This window comes from Drosophila obscura, unplaced genomic scaffold (genome assembly GCF_018151105.1).
Source record: "Drosophila obscura isolate BZ-5 IFL unplaced genomic scaffold, ASM1815110v1 contig_4, whole genome shotgun sequence".
NCBI lineage: Eukaryota > Metazoa > Arthropoda > Insecta > Diptera > Drosophilidae > Drosophila > Drosophila obscura.
In genome coordinates this window covers 11,575,985-11,589,799 of record NW_024542828.1, presented here as the reverse complement: position 1 = coordinate 11,589,799, position 13,815 = coordinate 11,575,985, and the positions used below count along the sequence as shown (strand labels likewise).

Here is a 13,815-nt window from a genome sequence, read left to right as displayed (position 1 = left end):
TGGGAATAATATCATAATCCGCCATACATATACATACATACATATAGATATATCGTACAAAGCTGTATTATATTACACTTCTTATATTTATAAATTTTCACTTGGAATGGATCTCTTTAAGACAGGAAGTTCTTGCAATAAAAGTTAAGTTCAACTCAAAGGAAAGTCAAAGTCTTCTTCAGCCAAAAGAATATTGTAATGTGTTCTATACTGCATTGAGATGTTTTCGTGGAATGGCTATCTGTGGGGACCAGGGCCTGCCCTCCCAATATCTTCTTGCAATAAAAGTTGAGTTCAACTCGAGGAAAAGTCCTGTTCTGCAGAGAGTGCCATGGAGCCGTGGAGCCGTGGAGCAGTGCAGTTTCCTCGCAGCCTTGGCATATTTTTTTTGTGATTTATGATTGGAAGTGGTAACCCACCCAGTGGCCGCCACTAAGTTGTTTACCGCAACGAGGACGGAAGCAAAAGAAACGCTGAATCAGACGGCACCCACAACGGTCGCGACTAGGACTGGGATTACATTACGGCTCGGCAGCACAGAGGCTCTCCGGCGGTTTTGACTTCATCTCCGTCTCCGGCTCCGGTTCCAGCTGGGGGCTGCGTGGCGATACATTAATTTAGCTGGAAATAAGGCGTGAAAAAAGATGCGGTCATCATAATTACGAGCCCACAAACAACGGTGGGGGAGGAGCTGCCACACACAAAGGCGCAGAAAGGGGAGCTGCTGCCAAACACACATGCGATTCACACAGAGTGGCATGCATATAGGAGTAAGTACAAGTACATATGTAAGTATGTATGTAAGTGTGACAGTGTGGCAGTTTGTGGCAGTTTGTGGCAGGTGGAGCATGGGGGCTCTTTCTCTCTAATGAATTGCAACACATTTCGCTGTCACATTTCACTTTCGAGTCGAGCTCAGCGGAAACAGAAACAGGGGCAGCCACAGAAGCGGCCTCGTCTCCCTAATGCCCCATGTCAACAAGTCAGCGGCCTCTGAGAACCCATTGGAATCCCTCAACTGTCCTGAAATTTGGGGTTTTTTCGAGGGCGGTTGATATCGCATAATGTGTTAAATTAAATGGCTGCGCAAGAATGGAAGCGGGCCTGGGTTTCTCCTATTTTTAGCCAGGTGCCGACAGGCACGTTGGCCAAATATTTTCGGTTATGTCATCGCAACAGTTGAAAAGAGGCTCTACTGCACTGCCAACAAGCAACAAAAACAACATCGATATTTTCAAGCATTTAACAAGTGCTCGGGACAGGAAAAGTTTCCCAATGACAAATGCTTCTTGAATGTTTTTCGAATGAACTTTTGTTTTACCCGTATTTTCCGCTCCCTTTGTTTTTGTCCTCGCCTTGGTGAATGATAGGGGAGGGGGGGGGGGGGGCCCCACTTGAGTGCTCGATTCCTCATTCTCTCTCGCTCGCTGTGTGGGGCACTCCCCCAAATCTCTTTGGCTGCAGAGGGGATTCGATCAATTAATGTAATCCAAGTTGGGCTTGGGCTCAATTAGAGTCTTAAAACTCCATTTAGAGGATACTCTGTTGAAATTTGTTCTCGTTTTGTTTCTCCCGGGATGTGGGAAGCAGCTCCAATGAAATATTCATACGGCGACAGGACAGCAGAAGGAGAGAGCAAGCTGAAAGCGGTCCATATTTATGGTTATTTTTCGCAACAAACACAACTTTGCTTTCCAACCGTTCGCTGGGTTTCCTTTTCTTTTTTGTGGGTGCTCCCTTGGATTTTCCGCTGGTTAAATATAAATACACAAGAGTACATGTACATATGTATATGTATGTATATGTACATATATCCTGCAGTTGGCTGTGAATTCAATTTTGAAGCTGATCAATAATTCACGCCCAACAAACGCACTAACCATTGTTCATGGTCCTCCGACTGCGACTAAAATCCTTAAATAACAAAGATCTCTATCCGGGGAGAGTTGTCTTTTCGATTTGTCTATTTATTTGGTTGTTTCGTTTCACAAAAAAATGATGTTGTGTACACATATGTAACTATTAATATATATGCAGATTATGCGGATTATGTATATGATATTACTCGTACTCGTACACCCAGCAGATGAGAGATTGCATATGGCGAATGGCGAATAGCGAATGGCGGATGGTGTTGCTCCTGTGTTTGCTTTAGTCAAAAGTTTAAAAATTCTTTCATACGGAGTCTCTCATCCTCTCACGGTTAGGCCTGACATGGAAGCTGAAATTTGGGATTCAGAATTTTGATTGAGGATTGAGGCGGGGGCGATGATGGTATTGACAAGGGAAGAGTTGAGAAATGATATGCTGCTACGTGTATATGCTTATGAGGCTTCTTTCTGACTTAATCTCTACGTCGTAGCATTGCCTGATTACGTTTATGAGTTCACACCAAGCGAGTGAGTGAGGGACGATGGAGATGGGAATGGGAATGGGAATGTAAATGAAAATGGAAGTGAGGAGGACGGTGTTAAAGGTAGATTGCTTGGTAAAACACTTTAAATTGTGCTACTTGTGCTTGGCTCTACGGTTGGCTAAGCTGTGGGTTGATGGCCTGAATAAATTATGCCTAAATTATATAGTATTCTCTCATACATACACACACTCACACACATCCCTCATACATGCATGAACACACACAAACACACTCACTTTAAGGCTAAGGAAAAACTCTTGAAGTTCTAACTGACTCCAACTATAAACTAAATCACAGTAACTCTCTTTTAACTGGCTGATTAAAGCTAATTCTCGACTGGAATGCCCACTGAATGCGGCCCGGACTCTGCTCCACTGCTCCACTGCTCTCTCTACTGTAAATCAGGACGGGTACTTTCTACTATCTCTTGGATTTATGGTGCACCGATATCAGCTATGACAGAGATACAGAGAGAGGTCGTCTCTCTGATATATTCTGGCACTAAATTCGAGTCTGATAGGGTGGAGCTGCCTCATAAATACATCACGCACTTGTCTTGGCAAAGAGAATGCACAATTCGTCCGGACAGGTGTCGGGGTCACCAAAAGGTGACCCACCCCAGGGCACGTTCCACGCACGCACGCAGCCCTCAGAGCAAGTCTGACTGAAAAGCTGAATATTAGAGTGGGAATGTTACGTATAGTAGAGATGTGTGCGCAATTTCGGTGAACCATGTAACCAAGTTTCCTCATCCATCTAAACTGTCTATGCCGTTGGCTCCAGACACTGCCACTGCCACGTTGTTGCATGTTTGAGGGAGCGTGGAGCGGAAAAGTCATGCGGAAATTACTAAATCGATACGTGCTTCCACGTATCAGATTTTCATCCGGGTCTCCGACCGTCCTCTCGTAGGGAAAGCGACTGCAAAAATGCCTTTAAATCATGTGCAACAGTGGAACCATATTTAAACGTGTATGTACAGACAACTGGCCGTAGAAACGTACAAAGGCCAACATATATATTTCCTGCCTCGGGACCTTGGAACCTAGACACCAAGACCTCCCTTCGAGTCCGAGCCAAATCCAGTGGCATCCACGCTTTGCAGTCGAATGATCTAGAATGAAAACGAACCCTGACGGCGAGGGGAAATGCAAATAAATTATACAACAAACTGAAGAACAATTACACATCCGGGGGGGTAAAGATGATGAGGGTTTGCTCAAGGTGCAATTAGGGACCACACCTAAAAGTTGATGAATAAGTTAATCATATGTTGTGCAGTGGCAATTTGTTCAGGGCATGAGTATGGGTTGTCAAGGGACAAGGTATATGGGACTGGGGACTCTCTAGCGCCTGATGGACATCGTGTTGGTGGGGAACTGCGGCTTCTGGCCGGAGCTGAAGAAGCGCTTGCAGGTGAGGCGCCAGAAGGCAGCGCGGAAATCGACGCTGTAGAAGGCGTAGATGAACGGATTGATGGCACTGTTGAACCATCCCAGCCAGGTGAGGGCCTTGGCCAGCATTTGGCTGGCCTGGTGCTCCGCCAGAAACGGAGTGATTAGATAGTTGATGAAGAACGGCAGCCAGCAGGCTATGAATCCACCCACCACGATGCTTAGGGTCTGCGTCGTCTTGGTCTCCTTCTTCAGCGACGTAATGCGATTCGACAGGGATTTGCTGTTGGTGATGGTGCTGCTGCTGCTGGGATTCGGGTTGGCTGGGATTGTTGTGGTCACACCCGGGCCCTGGTGATGTTGATGCTGGTGTAGCTGGTGGTGATGGTGGTGATGGTGGCCACGCAGTCGATCTCGCTCCCTCTCCTGTGTGCCCAAGCCCAGGTGCGAGTGACGAAAGCTGTGGGCTCTAGCCTGCGGCTGGGATTGGGATGGAGCCTGCGCCTGCCATTGTGTGTCCAGGAGGCCGCTGCCCGGCCCGATGCCACTTGTCATTGTGGTGATGGTTGTCGATGCGGTCGATGTGCGCTTCAGGGACGAGGGCCGTGTCAGCTCGTAGCATCCATTCTTCACCCCACTGGATGCAGCACCTCCACCACCGGAGGGCAGTGCGAGCAACGACTGGCAGTGAATACCTCCAGCCACAGATCCTGCTGCTACGCCAGTTCCTGCTCCTACTCCTGCTCCTGCTGGGGCCACGCCAGGCTGCTCGCTGTCGCCTAGCATCATCTCGTGCAGCTCCTTGGCAATTGTCTGGTTGGAGAAGGTGCGGGACGTCGCCTGCCGCTGCCGATGGCCCGCCGAGCTGTGCTCCTGCTCTGACAGCTCGTTCTCCACATCCGCTGCCGTGTAGCGCTTGAATTTCTAGACACGCAAAGTGCACGGAGGGAAGAAGTCAGTGGATAATAAATAACTAAAATGGTGCCAAGTGCAGTTAAAGTTTGTCTTTTGGAAAAAAGGGAACAGCAAACCGCAGGTTGGCTACAAATCCAGCTCTAACATTTCCTGAGAGAAAAACTACATGAAATACGAGTACGAGTACTTCTCTTTAAAGGCACACACGTATCGACAGAGGACGGACAGATGTACATGGCTTCTGCATGGGAGAGTCGGCAAAAAAATGGACTACGGGTGAGGACTGTTGGCGGACGATTAGCACCCGTATGGCGAAAGCTTAAATACCCTTGCGTAGCTCGTTTTCAGCGGATATACTTGCCTAAGCGCCTCACTTGACAGTTTGCCAAAAAACCTTTAAAGGTAAACGAATATAAAGTTCACTTTAAGCCGGATGTACGGACAGAAGTGCATGGCTCGTCTGCATGGCAGAGACGCATTATGTTGGCCCCTGAATGGGAATGGAAAATGGCAGAACAGAAATCCTGTATAAATCTGTTTAACCGATTGATATGTACTTGTATGCAGAATCTAATCCAAGCGTGTTCAAGGCTAATAAATTTCAGCTCGTTGGTTTTCGAACTTAGAGAATGCCCCACGCTTAAAGCCCCACCACACACCACAGCCCATATACACATAGGGATATGACTCGGATCGACAGAAAGGGGGAAAGGACAGCGCTGCATGCTGCATGCCCGGTGCTGGGTCTGGCATGGTATTTAAATCTGTGTAAGCTCCTAGCGTATAGGAATTATGAAACAAACGTGCCGCAGTTTGCCCTGTACGTGGAGTGAGGCTCCAGGATGCGGCGGGACTTAATAGTAGGAGAACAGATGACTTTCGAGCAGCAGTTGCAGTTACAGCAGCTACAGCTGCTGCTGCAGTATTTTGTTGGTTTTGTGTTTGTGTGGGTGTGTGTGTGTAGGTTTGTGTTTGGTAGAGGGACTCACCTTGTTGTGAACACTTATGTCGGTCATATTGTCGTGCCTCGATGCAATGACACAGGAAATTCTTGCATACACATAAATCATAACTGCCATCGGTATGAAGAAGGATCCCATCGCCGAGAAGATGACGTAGCCCTCGTTTTGGTTGTAGCGGCACTCCCGGAGGTCTCGCCGCCCCGGCTCGTACCTGGAGGGAAACGAAACAGAAGGAGCAGAAGGGTGGTGAAATTTGCAGAATACAATTAATTACAAGAAAGTCAGCTAATGCGAGTTGCAGGAAGTTCTCAATTATTAGCCTGCCCGACTGCCTCCCCGACAGACACAGTTTCCGACCAATTATACCCGTTTGTTCAGTCTGGAGTAGAGTCTCAGCTCTCAGGAGAGAGCGAGAGAGAGAGAGAGAGAGAGAGAGAGGTCAGGGTGAATTTGCATACTCACCATCCAAGGATGGGGGGACAGGTGATAGCCAGGGCCAGCAGCCAGACGATTAGGATCATTATGAGGGCCAATCGTTTCGAGCGCCGTTTCCGCGAATACGTGAGCGGCCTGGTGACGGCCAAATATCTGACGAATAGATTTACAGGTTCAGGGAAATATGATTATTGGGGCTATTATTATTTTGCACACCTACAATGCTTGACACGTACCTGTCCACGCTGATGGCGCACAGACTGAGGATGGAGGCAGTGCAGAGAAGCACGTCCAGGGAAATCCAAATGTCGCACAGCACCCACCCGAGTTGCCATGAGCCTGCAATCGAAATTCAAAATTAAAAAACTTCACCAGCAACTTAAAACTCCAAAGTCCGGTCCGAAGTCCGGTCCAATTTTATTAGCAGCACTCAACGCAACGCAAAAGCTTTCTCGGTGGACCATGGCAAATGCCCCACCTAAGGCCAATTAAACAAGCAAAGCCCTCAAAATATTTGGCAACGCTTTGTGGGCTCCACTCCACTGGACCCGGACTGGAGCCCAGATGTCCCTCGGACGGAGCTTGGCATAGAATTTGTGGGCACTTTCAGTAGTTCCTTGGCTCTAGCCTGTTAACCGATTAATTTTTTAATCAAGGACCCCGCACTGGTCTCCCGGCACAAAATGTAAACTTGTTTTTCTGCCAATCAAGGAACTCTGCGGTGGAGCTAAGGGAGGAGCTACCTCATTAGGCGTCCAGTACGGAAATTGCTTGGGGCACTGCTCTCTAAAATGACAGAGGTGAATGCTCCTACTACTCGAATAATTTTGAGATGCAGTTTGCAAGTTCAATTTGTTGTTTGCTGAAGCCGGACCGGAACTTGAGTGCACTTTCAGGGAAAGTAATCAGAGTAGCAACGAAAAGAAGGAAATAAATATAATGGAACCTTAAGAGAGTCTGAGAAATGTTCAACCGAAAAGTTTGAATACTGCCTGTGCTTTTAGAGCAAGAGAATATGCTGTAGGAACTATGGCCAGATGAAACTGATACCAAATATAATATTCGAGCATACATATTCATAGGAATGCTTATGGATCACTTGTGTACATAATTATCCAATCGTATTAAATAAACAACCAGGAAAGGTGGGGTATCCACAAATCGAGACAGAAATTCGATGAGGTTTGACCGTATCCCCCTCCCCACGCTAAACTATATAGAGCACAGATGATTATGAGAAACTTTCGGCATGCCGCAGCCTTTAAAGCATGCCATGCCCCAAACATCGGCTGAGGAATGTCTCCCCTTTTATGTTATTGTTGTTGTTCTTTTTGTTCGTTTTTTTGTTCGTTGGTTGGGTATTTTATTTGCGGCTAAGGAAATTGCAGGAAAGCGAAGGCAAAAAAATGAAAGAAATTCTTTCGGTTCAAAGAATACAAATCCATAAGGCAAGAGAGATACATATACTCGTATTCCAGCTTGGAGCATTTACATAAATATGCGGTGAGATAGAGATGGGTCCTGCGGCCACTCCTACTCCCAGTCCCAGTCCCAGTCCTGTTCCTTTTCTTATTCCCGTTCGTGTTCTTTTGTTAAATTAGCGTGGAAAGGTGAAAGGGGGGTGGGCAGGTGGATGAGGGGCATGTGCACGGGGGTCTATCCGAAAAGCTTTTGTTGGAAATTTTTTTGGAAGATTTGTCGGAATGGCATTTTCGTCTTCTAATCACGCGAAAAGCCGTCAAAATGTTGCCTACTTTCCAGCAAGGACTTTAAGAAAATGGGTGGTTGGGTTGGTGGGGGGGGGGGCCAGAAGGAAGACTTACCGGTGAGATGGACTGCCACGGCGGGTGGCATCACGAAGATGCCCACAAGGAGGTCGGCCACGGCCAGACTCATCACGAAGCAATTGGTGATGGTGCGCAGGCGACGAGTTGTCAATATGGCCAATATGACCAGAGTGTTGCCGATGACGGTTACCACGATGAATGTTGCAAAGACTGCAATCAGGCAGATGCCCTGCCAGGACAGGACGAGATCATAGAAGTGCGCCCACTCGGCGGCCGCCGCTGACTCGTTGTAGTAATTGAATGTGGTCACGGCTGCGGTGGGGCCCGACTCGGTAAATGCCACCACCCCATCGCCCTCATTAGAGGTCTCATTTGCGGCACTCTGCGGCAGGACGACATTCAATCCCGGGACAGTTCCTGTTCCAGCTCCCGCTCCTGTGCCCGCTGCCATGCCTGCGGTGCCATTCCCTTTCGCTGTGCTAAGCAGGTCCTCGTAAACGATGGAAATGTTCTCTTGAAGGCCCAGCCCCATGCCCAGTCCTAGGGAAGAGGCAGCCACATACATGAGCGACGGATAAATGGCGCTTAAATTATTCAGCTGCAAGTTGACAGCCATAGATCTGCTTCTGCTTATACTGCTGCTGCTGCTCCTGGAGTTGTTACTCTCGTAGCTCGTAGCTCTTGTGGACATCCCCTAAGCCTCTAGACGGGGGACGGGACACACGCTCTGTCGAAGCCTAAATGGAACTGCCCAACTGGTGTCATTGTATCGAATTGCTCTTTGATGGCTTGTCCAGGGGCCCGTCCGTCCGTCGCTCCGTCGCTCCGTCGCTCCGTCGGTCTTCGTGGCCAGCTGCAATCAAACGAAAGTGCGGAATCGGTTGCGGATTATTTACACTTAATACTGGCACGTATCTTGTGGCATACACTATCCGACGGAGAGTAGATTCATTCAACACAAAACTGCCGCCCATTCATCGCTGGAAACTTTTCCACTATCCACACGTGCTCTCACTCTCACTCTCACTCTCCCACACCCTGCCGATAAGATTGATAATCGCTCCTAAAACTTTATTAGATAGATTTCCCCCACAAATTATGATGAGGAAGAGCGCTGGCTGTGTGAGTGAGTGTGTCGACTGCCGCGAATGAGTGTTGACTGAATGAACAAAGTGGGTGCCAGACCTAGACCGCCCGGCAAGGGTTCGACGGTTCTTGGCACTTCTGTTGACAATAAGCATTAAATTAAGCATTATTTATTCAGCGCCCGATAGTGTGCGTTCTGGTGCTGATTGCAGAATGTATATTATACATACATACATACATACATACATACATACACGCATATCTGGATGGGATGGGTGTGAGGGTGCGATAACCAAATTAAAATTCGCTACATACATACATACATGCATATATACATATATACATAAAATATCGCTACAGACAAAGTGGCGGTGGTGCAAGAACAAGAATCCAGCTCCAGCATAAAGGAAATTATGGTGTTTTCGAGCAGAATTTTCATAGGGGAATTTTTTAGAGTTAACCGTGAAAGGGTATCCCCGAGTTTGTTTGCGGCTCTAAACGGAATACGCCCCGCCCCGTAAAAGAGCTTATCGCTCACATGATATCAATCTAGACAATAGGGCCTCCATGGAAGGCGAGGGAACTTTTACTCTTTTATGCTGCAGTTTATGTATAAATATTTAGACAGCCTCATGACGTCGTACTCAAAGTGGAAGCGATAAATTGGACAGATATGGGGACAGGGCCTACGGCAGTTCGTCCGTCAGCAGTAAGTCAATGCCAAGGTCCGAATATCGATCAGCCGAAAGAAATGTGTCATCCCATCTGATAACGCGCTCTTTCCTCAATCCTAATTGAGGTATATGTATAATTATAAATATATCCGAGTATGGGAATGGGTATGGGTATAGGTATAGCAAATGGAATTTCGAGTGTGCAGTTGGATGGAACCCGCTGCAAAATCGAATGATACCAAAAATAGATTTATGAACACATTCCCCCACATTTGAAAGGGGTATTGGCCGCCTGGCGAATCTGACCGCGATAAGTTCTGGCGTTTTTATGGCCACTTTGATTGATAATCCGATTCGCAACTCAATTGTAAAGTTCACATATAAATTGGGGTGGGATGGGAGGCTCTGGCTCTAATACCGAGCCAAGTTCCCTAACAATAGAGGCAATCAGGCCGAAAGGGAGCCAAACATTACTTCTTTCTTGGGGTTAAGAACTGTTGAGGATAGTGTCAGGAACTAACTTATTTTTTCAAAGCATGCAAATTGAGTTGGGTTGGCAGGTCCATCACTTGTTTGCTTTACACTTTGCATTTCTTATTTGTATTATTCCCCTACTTCTACTTTTACGTTCCGATCGGGGCTGTTGAAGAATGGAATTATATTATTAGGTTTCCTTTGCTGAGCTAAAATCTCTATTAGCTGGAACAGATCGGGGATTTATTTAAACACATGTTTCTGTGTCATCAATCAAGTTCCTTGGCCCAGCACAGCACTCATCTCTGAGCATATCGGAACCTACATAAATTCATGGTACATATATACATTAATATCTACCATACAGCATTGATTTATTCACACTCCAAGTTCAGCCCAGCAAATAAACAATGGTGAGTGATCTGAACATACTCGCACATACATACATACATATGTATGGATGCTGTATACGCCGCTCTTCAGGGCATTTCTGTTAGAGATTTTCCAGCGTTTTAGCCTCTTTGACAGCTGGCGGCCTTCACCTTATTCCGCTTTAATTGACCAAGCCCCATTTCATTTGCAATATTAAGAGATTTCCGACTGTCCCAGCCACCAAATGGCATTCAGAGTGATATAATTGCCAGGGCAGGGCCAGACTTCAGAAAGCCATACAAAAATATATATATTTTTGGCTTTTCCGAATGTTTGGATTCTATTTTTTACACTTCCATCTACACCTCTAAAAAGAAGTAGGGGAAAACTGCTGAATTCTATCAAAATGCAGTACCCGCCTTCCGTCCCGTCCCCCACTCTTCTGGCAGCCTTAATTGTTTGGCCGAGCATTTGTTGCAATTTTCGTTGGCGTATATGTACGATATGCAATTCTCAAATATTATTTCTCTGGCAGTCATGTATTTTTAGCTCCTCCCCTGCCCGTCCCCTTGGTCCTTTGGTCATGCTCTGATCTCTCCACCCAACTGCAAAGGAGACAGTGCCACACACTGGTGTCCCTGACGTCAATGTCGCAGGGCCAGCCACAGTTTTATTCCTACTTATAACTTGCTATTTATTGTGCTGCCAGACACTTATTCTTCCCTCTTTATTTGGCAGTCCAATCGCGGTGTTTTGCGTGAAAGCATTTTGCCATTACTCCCACCTGATCTATGTAAATGTCCCTCCCAGCCAGTCCTCTGCCCTCTGCAGACCCATATAACCACTTGAATTGAGGCCAACTGTCAGGAAAGATAGGGTCCTAAAGAGGGTCCTGAAGAGACTTCCCTCTGTTTACTTACTTAATGCAATCGCTGTGTGCTGTGTGCTGTCTGCTGTCTGCTGTCGGGGTGTGCTGTTCTCCGCTCCTCTTCGCGCTTACATCCCAACACTCGGCATTGTTTTATTGACACAAAGTTATATATTATAATTATTATTACTGTTTTTCCCCCTTCACACAGCACTGTCTCCGCAGCACTTCACTCAACCCACTGAAGTGGCCAGAACGTTGTTTAATTTCAAACTTGGTCGAGTGCCCTACAAGTGGATGAGGAGACGGGGCGGGTACCCAGCAGCTGATTCACTTTCAAAATATATTCATAGTATTTAAGCGACCCATACGAATGCTCTTCCCGCACAAATTCAAATTAACGTTATCGTACGGACAGCGGTAAGCCCGCTGGCTGATCAATCGCTCACGGACGACTGTGATAATGGTGAGGAAAAGCACGTTGTTGGGCTCCTGGGACTGGGTTCGACTACGACGTGACCGCCTCGGTTCAGCGCTTCATGGAAACTGAATCGAATCGGCAAACTCGGCCAAGTGCCGCGCCGTACTGTGCCGCTGTGAATGCTCGGATGTTCGTGTCGTGCAGTCCGTCCCCATCTATCAGTGGGGTTGGTTCCAGTGAACTGTGGATCCCAATCCTGTTGGCATTTGTGTCCGAAGCAAATGGAGGACGGAGCACACAATATTTAAACAATTGTGCAAACATTCGAAATTTGAATATTCAAAGCGTACTTAATTCCCAAGAAAATGTTTAATTAGGCCTAAAATGGTGTGATATCCCGTACAAAGGAGACAGTGAACTCCTCTCCTCTACATTGATAAGAAAATTGCGGAGAACAGACTTTACGAAAATTTCCAAATGAATACATACTCGTAAATGTATTCGCGAGTACTCAGGAAATCTAATTTAAGACTTTTATGGGAGCCTTATAGACATAGTAATAGCTGCCGCGTGCACATGCTTATCCATATCTACTGTATATGTATGTCTGTATATCTGTGTATATTTGACCCACTGTTTGTACATTTTATACATTGCCATGCAGATGCGTCTTCTCTTTCCTATGGCTCTCATAATGAGTAGTGTCAACAGCTGCCTGCCCCAGCACTCGCTTCTGGCTCGCTGTTTCTGCTGTTGCTGCTGTTACTTCTGGATGTTGTTGTATTTGATTGCGTTCCACAGGTTCATTTTGAATTCAAGGTAAATGCTTCACAAGCTCCACCGACCAGCCGACCCGACCGCCGGCTCCCGCTCCCGCCCCCGCTATGGAAGGTAAACAAAGGCATGCGCCCTGACGTCAAGCCGAGGCAACCGGAACAAGCCGCAACGTCACAGCCAAGCGAAACGAAGTTAAACCAGAGCTTGGAACATGCCTAGCAAGAGCGCCTATATCTGATTATAAATGAGAAAGGCTTTAAATCGATCTATCTGAAATTGAAAATACAAAAAAAATCGGTTTTACCCGTTTGCAGTTACATTTTCCCCATCATTTGACACTTTTCTGACTGCGCTACTTTGCGGCTGCGGCTGTTGAAAAATAAAGCAAACTTCTGGGCTGCACTGGAAATTCCGCCACTTAAGTAATATCTCTCCCTTAATCGCTCCATCTAGCCACATTTAACCTCCTTAACTGCTCCTAACAGATTGACTTTGCGACTTGGCTGGCTGTGGTGCACAGTTGGACATCACTTAGATTGATTAAATGCGAGAAATCAGTGCGGTTCCGGCTACGTGACGTCTGTGGGATGATGGCTCAGCATAATTGGTGTCTATGCAAAAGAATTTATCCTGAAAGGGTAAAGGGTAAGGAGCAAAGGTAAAGGGATCACAGCGTGGGCGAAGTATCAGGGGCCGGGGGAAAAAAAACCATTTCTAGTTTTGGGGAAAAGTTTTGCAACATCATTTAATTATCAAATGCACGTACATAAGTGAGTTCTGCAGTGACAGGAAGGTCGTCACCCAGTTTCCCTTCGCATTTCCTATGCCCTGCACCCATCCGGGCAGGACAACTTCAAGGCAGCGTGCAAAAGTTTCTTCCGTCTCAAGTTCTGGGGAAAAATGAAAGAAAAAAACATTTCCATTTCTATGCAGCCCCGGCCACACTACACAGCTACAGCTAAATTGAGTTTAACAATTTGTCTTAGTGGCACTTGCAATGGATTCAGTAATTGCCTGACAAATCGCTTCCCTACTTGTTGTGGTGCATGCCACACGCACACACGCACACACACACACACACACACACACACACACATCCGCACGCACTCCAATAAACAGCATCCTGCACTCCGTATTCCGTATCGAGGGGAAGTCACAGGACACGACAATTTGTCGCCAAATGTCCTGGCCCCATGTGTTCTCTCCAGCGTCATAAACTTTTAATTTCGCCCGC

General features: G+C 46.8%; 1 protein-coding gene across 2 annotated transcripts; it reads right to left on the bottom strand.

Moving 5' to 3' along the window:
• Window positions 1-43: 43 nt before the first annotated feature.
• On the bottom strand, window positions 44-8,737 carry LOC111070092 (octopamine receptor). Of its 2 annotated transcripts, none has more exons than XM_022360402.2 (5): window positions 7,946-8,737; window positions 6,359-6,461; window positions 6,150-6,275; window positions 5,715-5,898; window positions 44-621 (listed from the first exon to the last, which is right to left on the bottom strand). In XM_022360402.2, the coding sequence occupies exons 1-5, from the start codon at window positions 8,598-8,600 to the stop codon at window positions 613-615; spliced, it is 1,077 nt and encodes a 358-aa protein (XP_022216094.1). In that variant the 5' UTR covers window positions 8,601-8,737; the 3' UTR covers window positions 44-612. The 2 variants fall into 2 exon arrangements, with proteins under 2 accessions (XP_022216094.1, XP_022216093.2); XM_022360401.2 differs by lacking the exon at window positions 44-621 and adding an exon at window positions 1,942-4,734.
• Between the last annotated feature and the right edge of the window lie 5,078 nt (window positions 8,738-13,815).

Excerpts from the sequence above, each read along its gene's own strand:
- LOC111070092 (XM_022360401.2), bottom strand. The coding sequence starts at position 8,600 with ATGTCCACAAGAGCTACGAGCTACGAGAGTAACAACTCCAGGAGCAGC. Across the intron at positions 6,276-6,358 it reads TGCGCCATCAGCGTGGACAG|ATATTTGGCCGTCACCAGGC; the intron begins GTACGTGTCAAG and ends TCTATTCGTCAG. Across the intron at positions 4,735-5,714 it reads ACATAAGTGTTCACAACAAG|AAATTCAAGCGCTACACGGC; the intron begins GTGAGTCCCTCT and ends TTGCGTGTCTAG.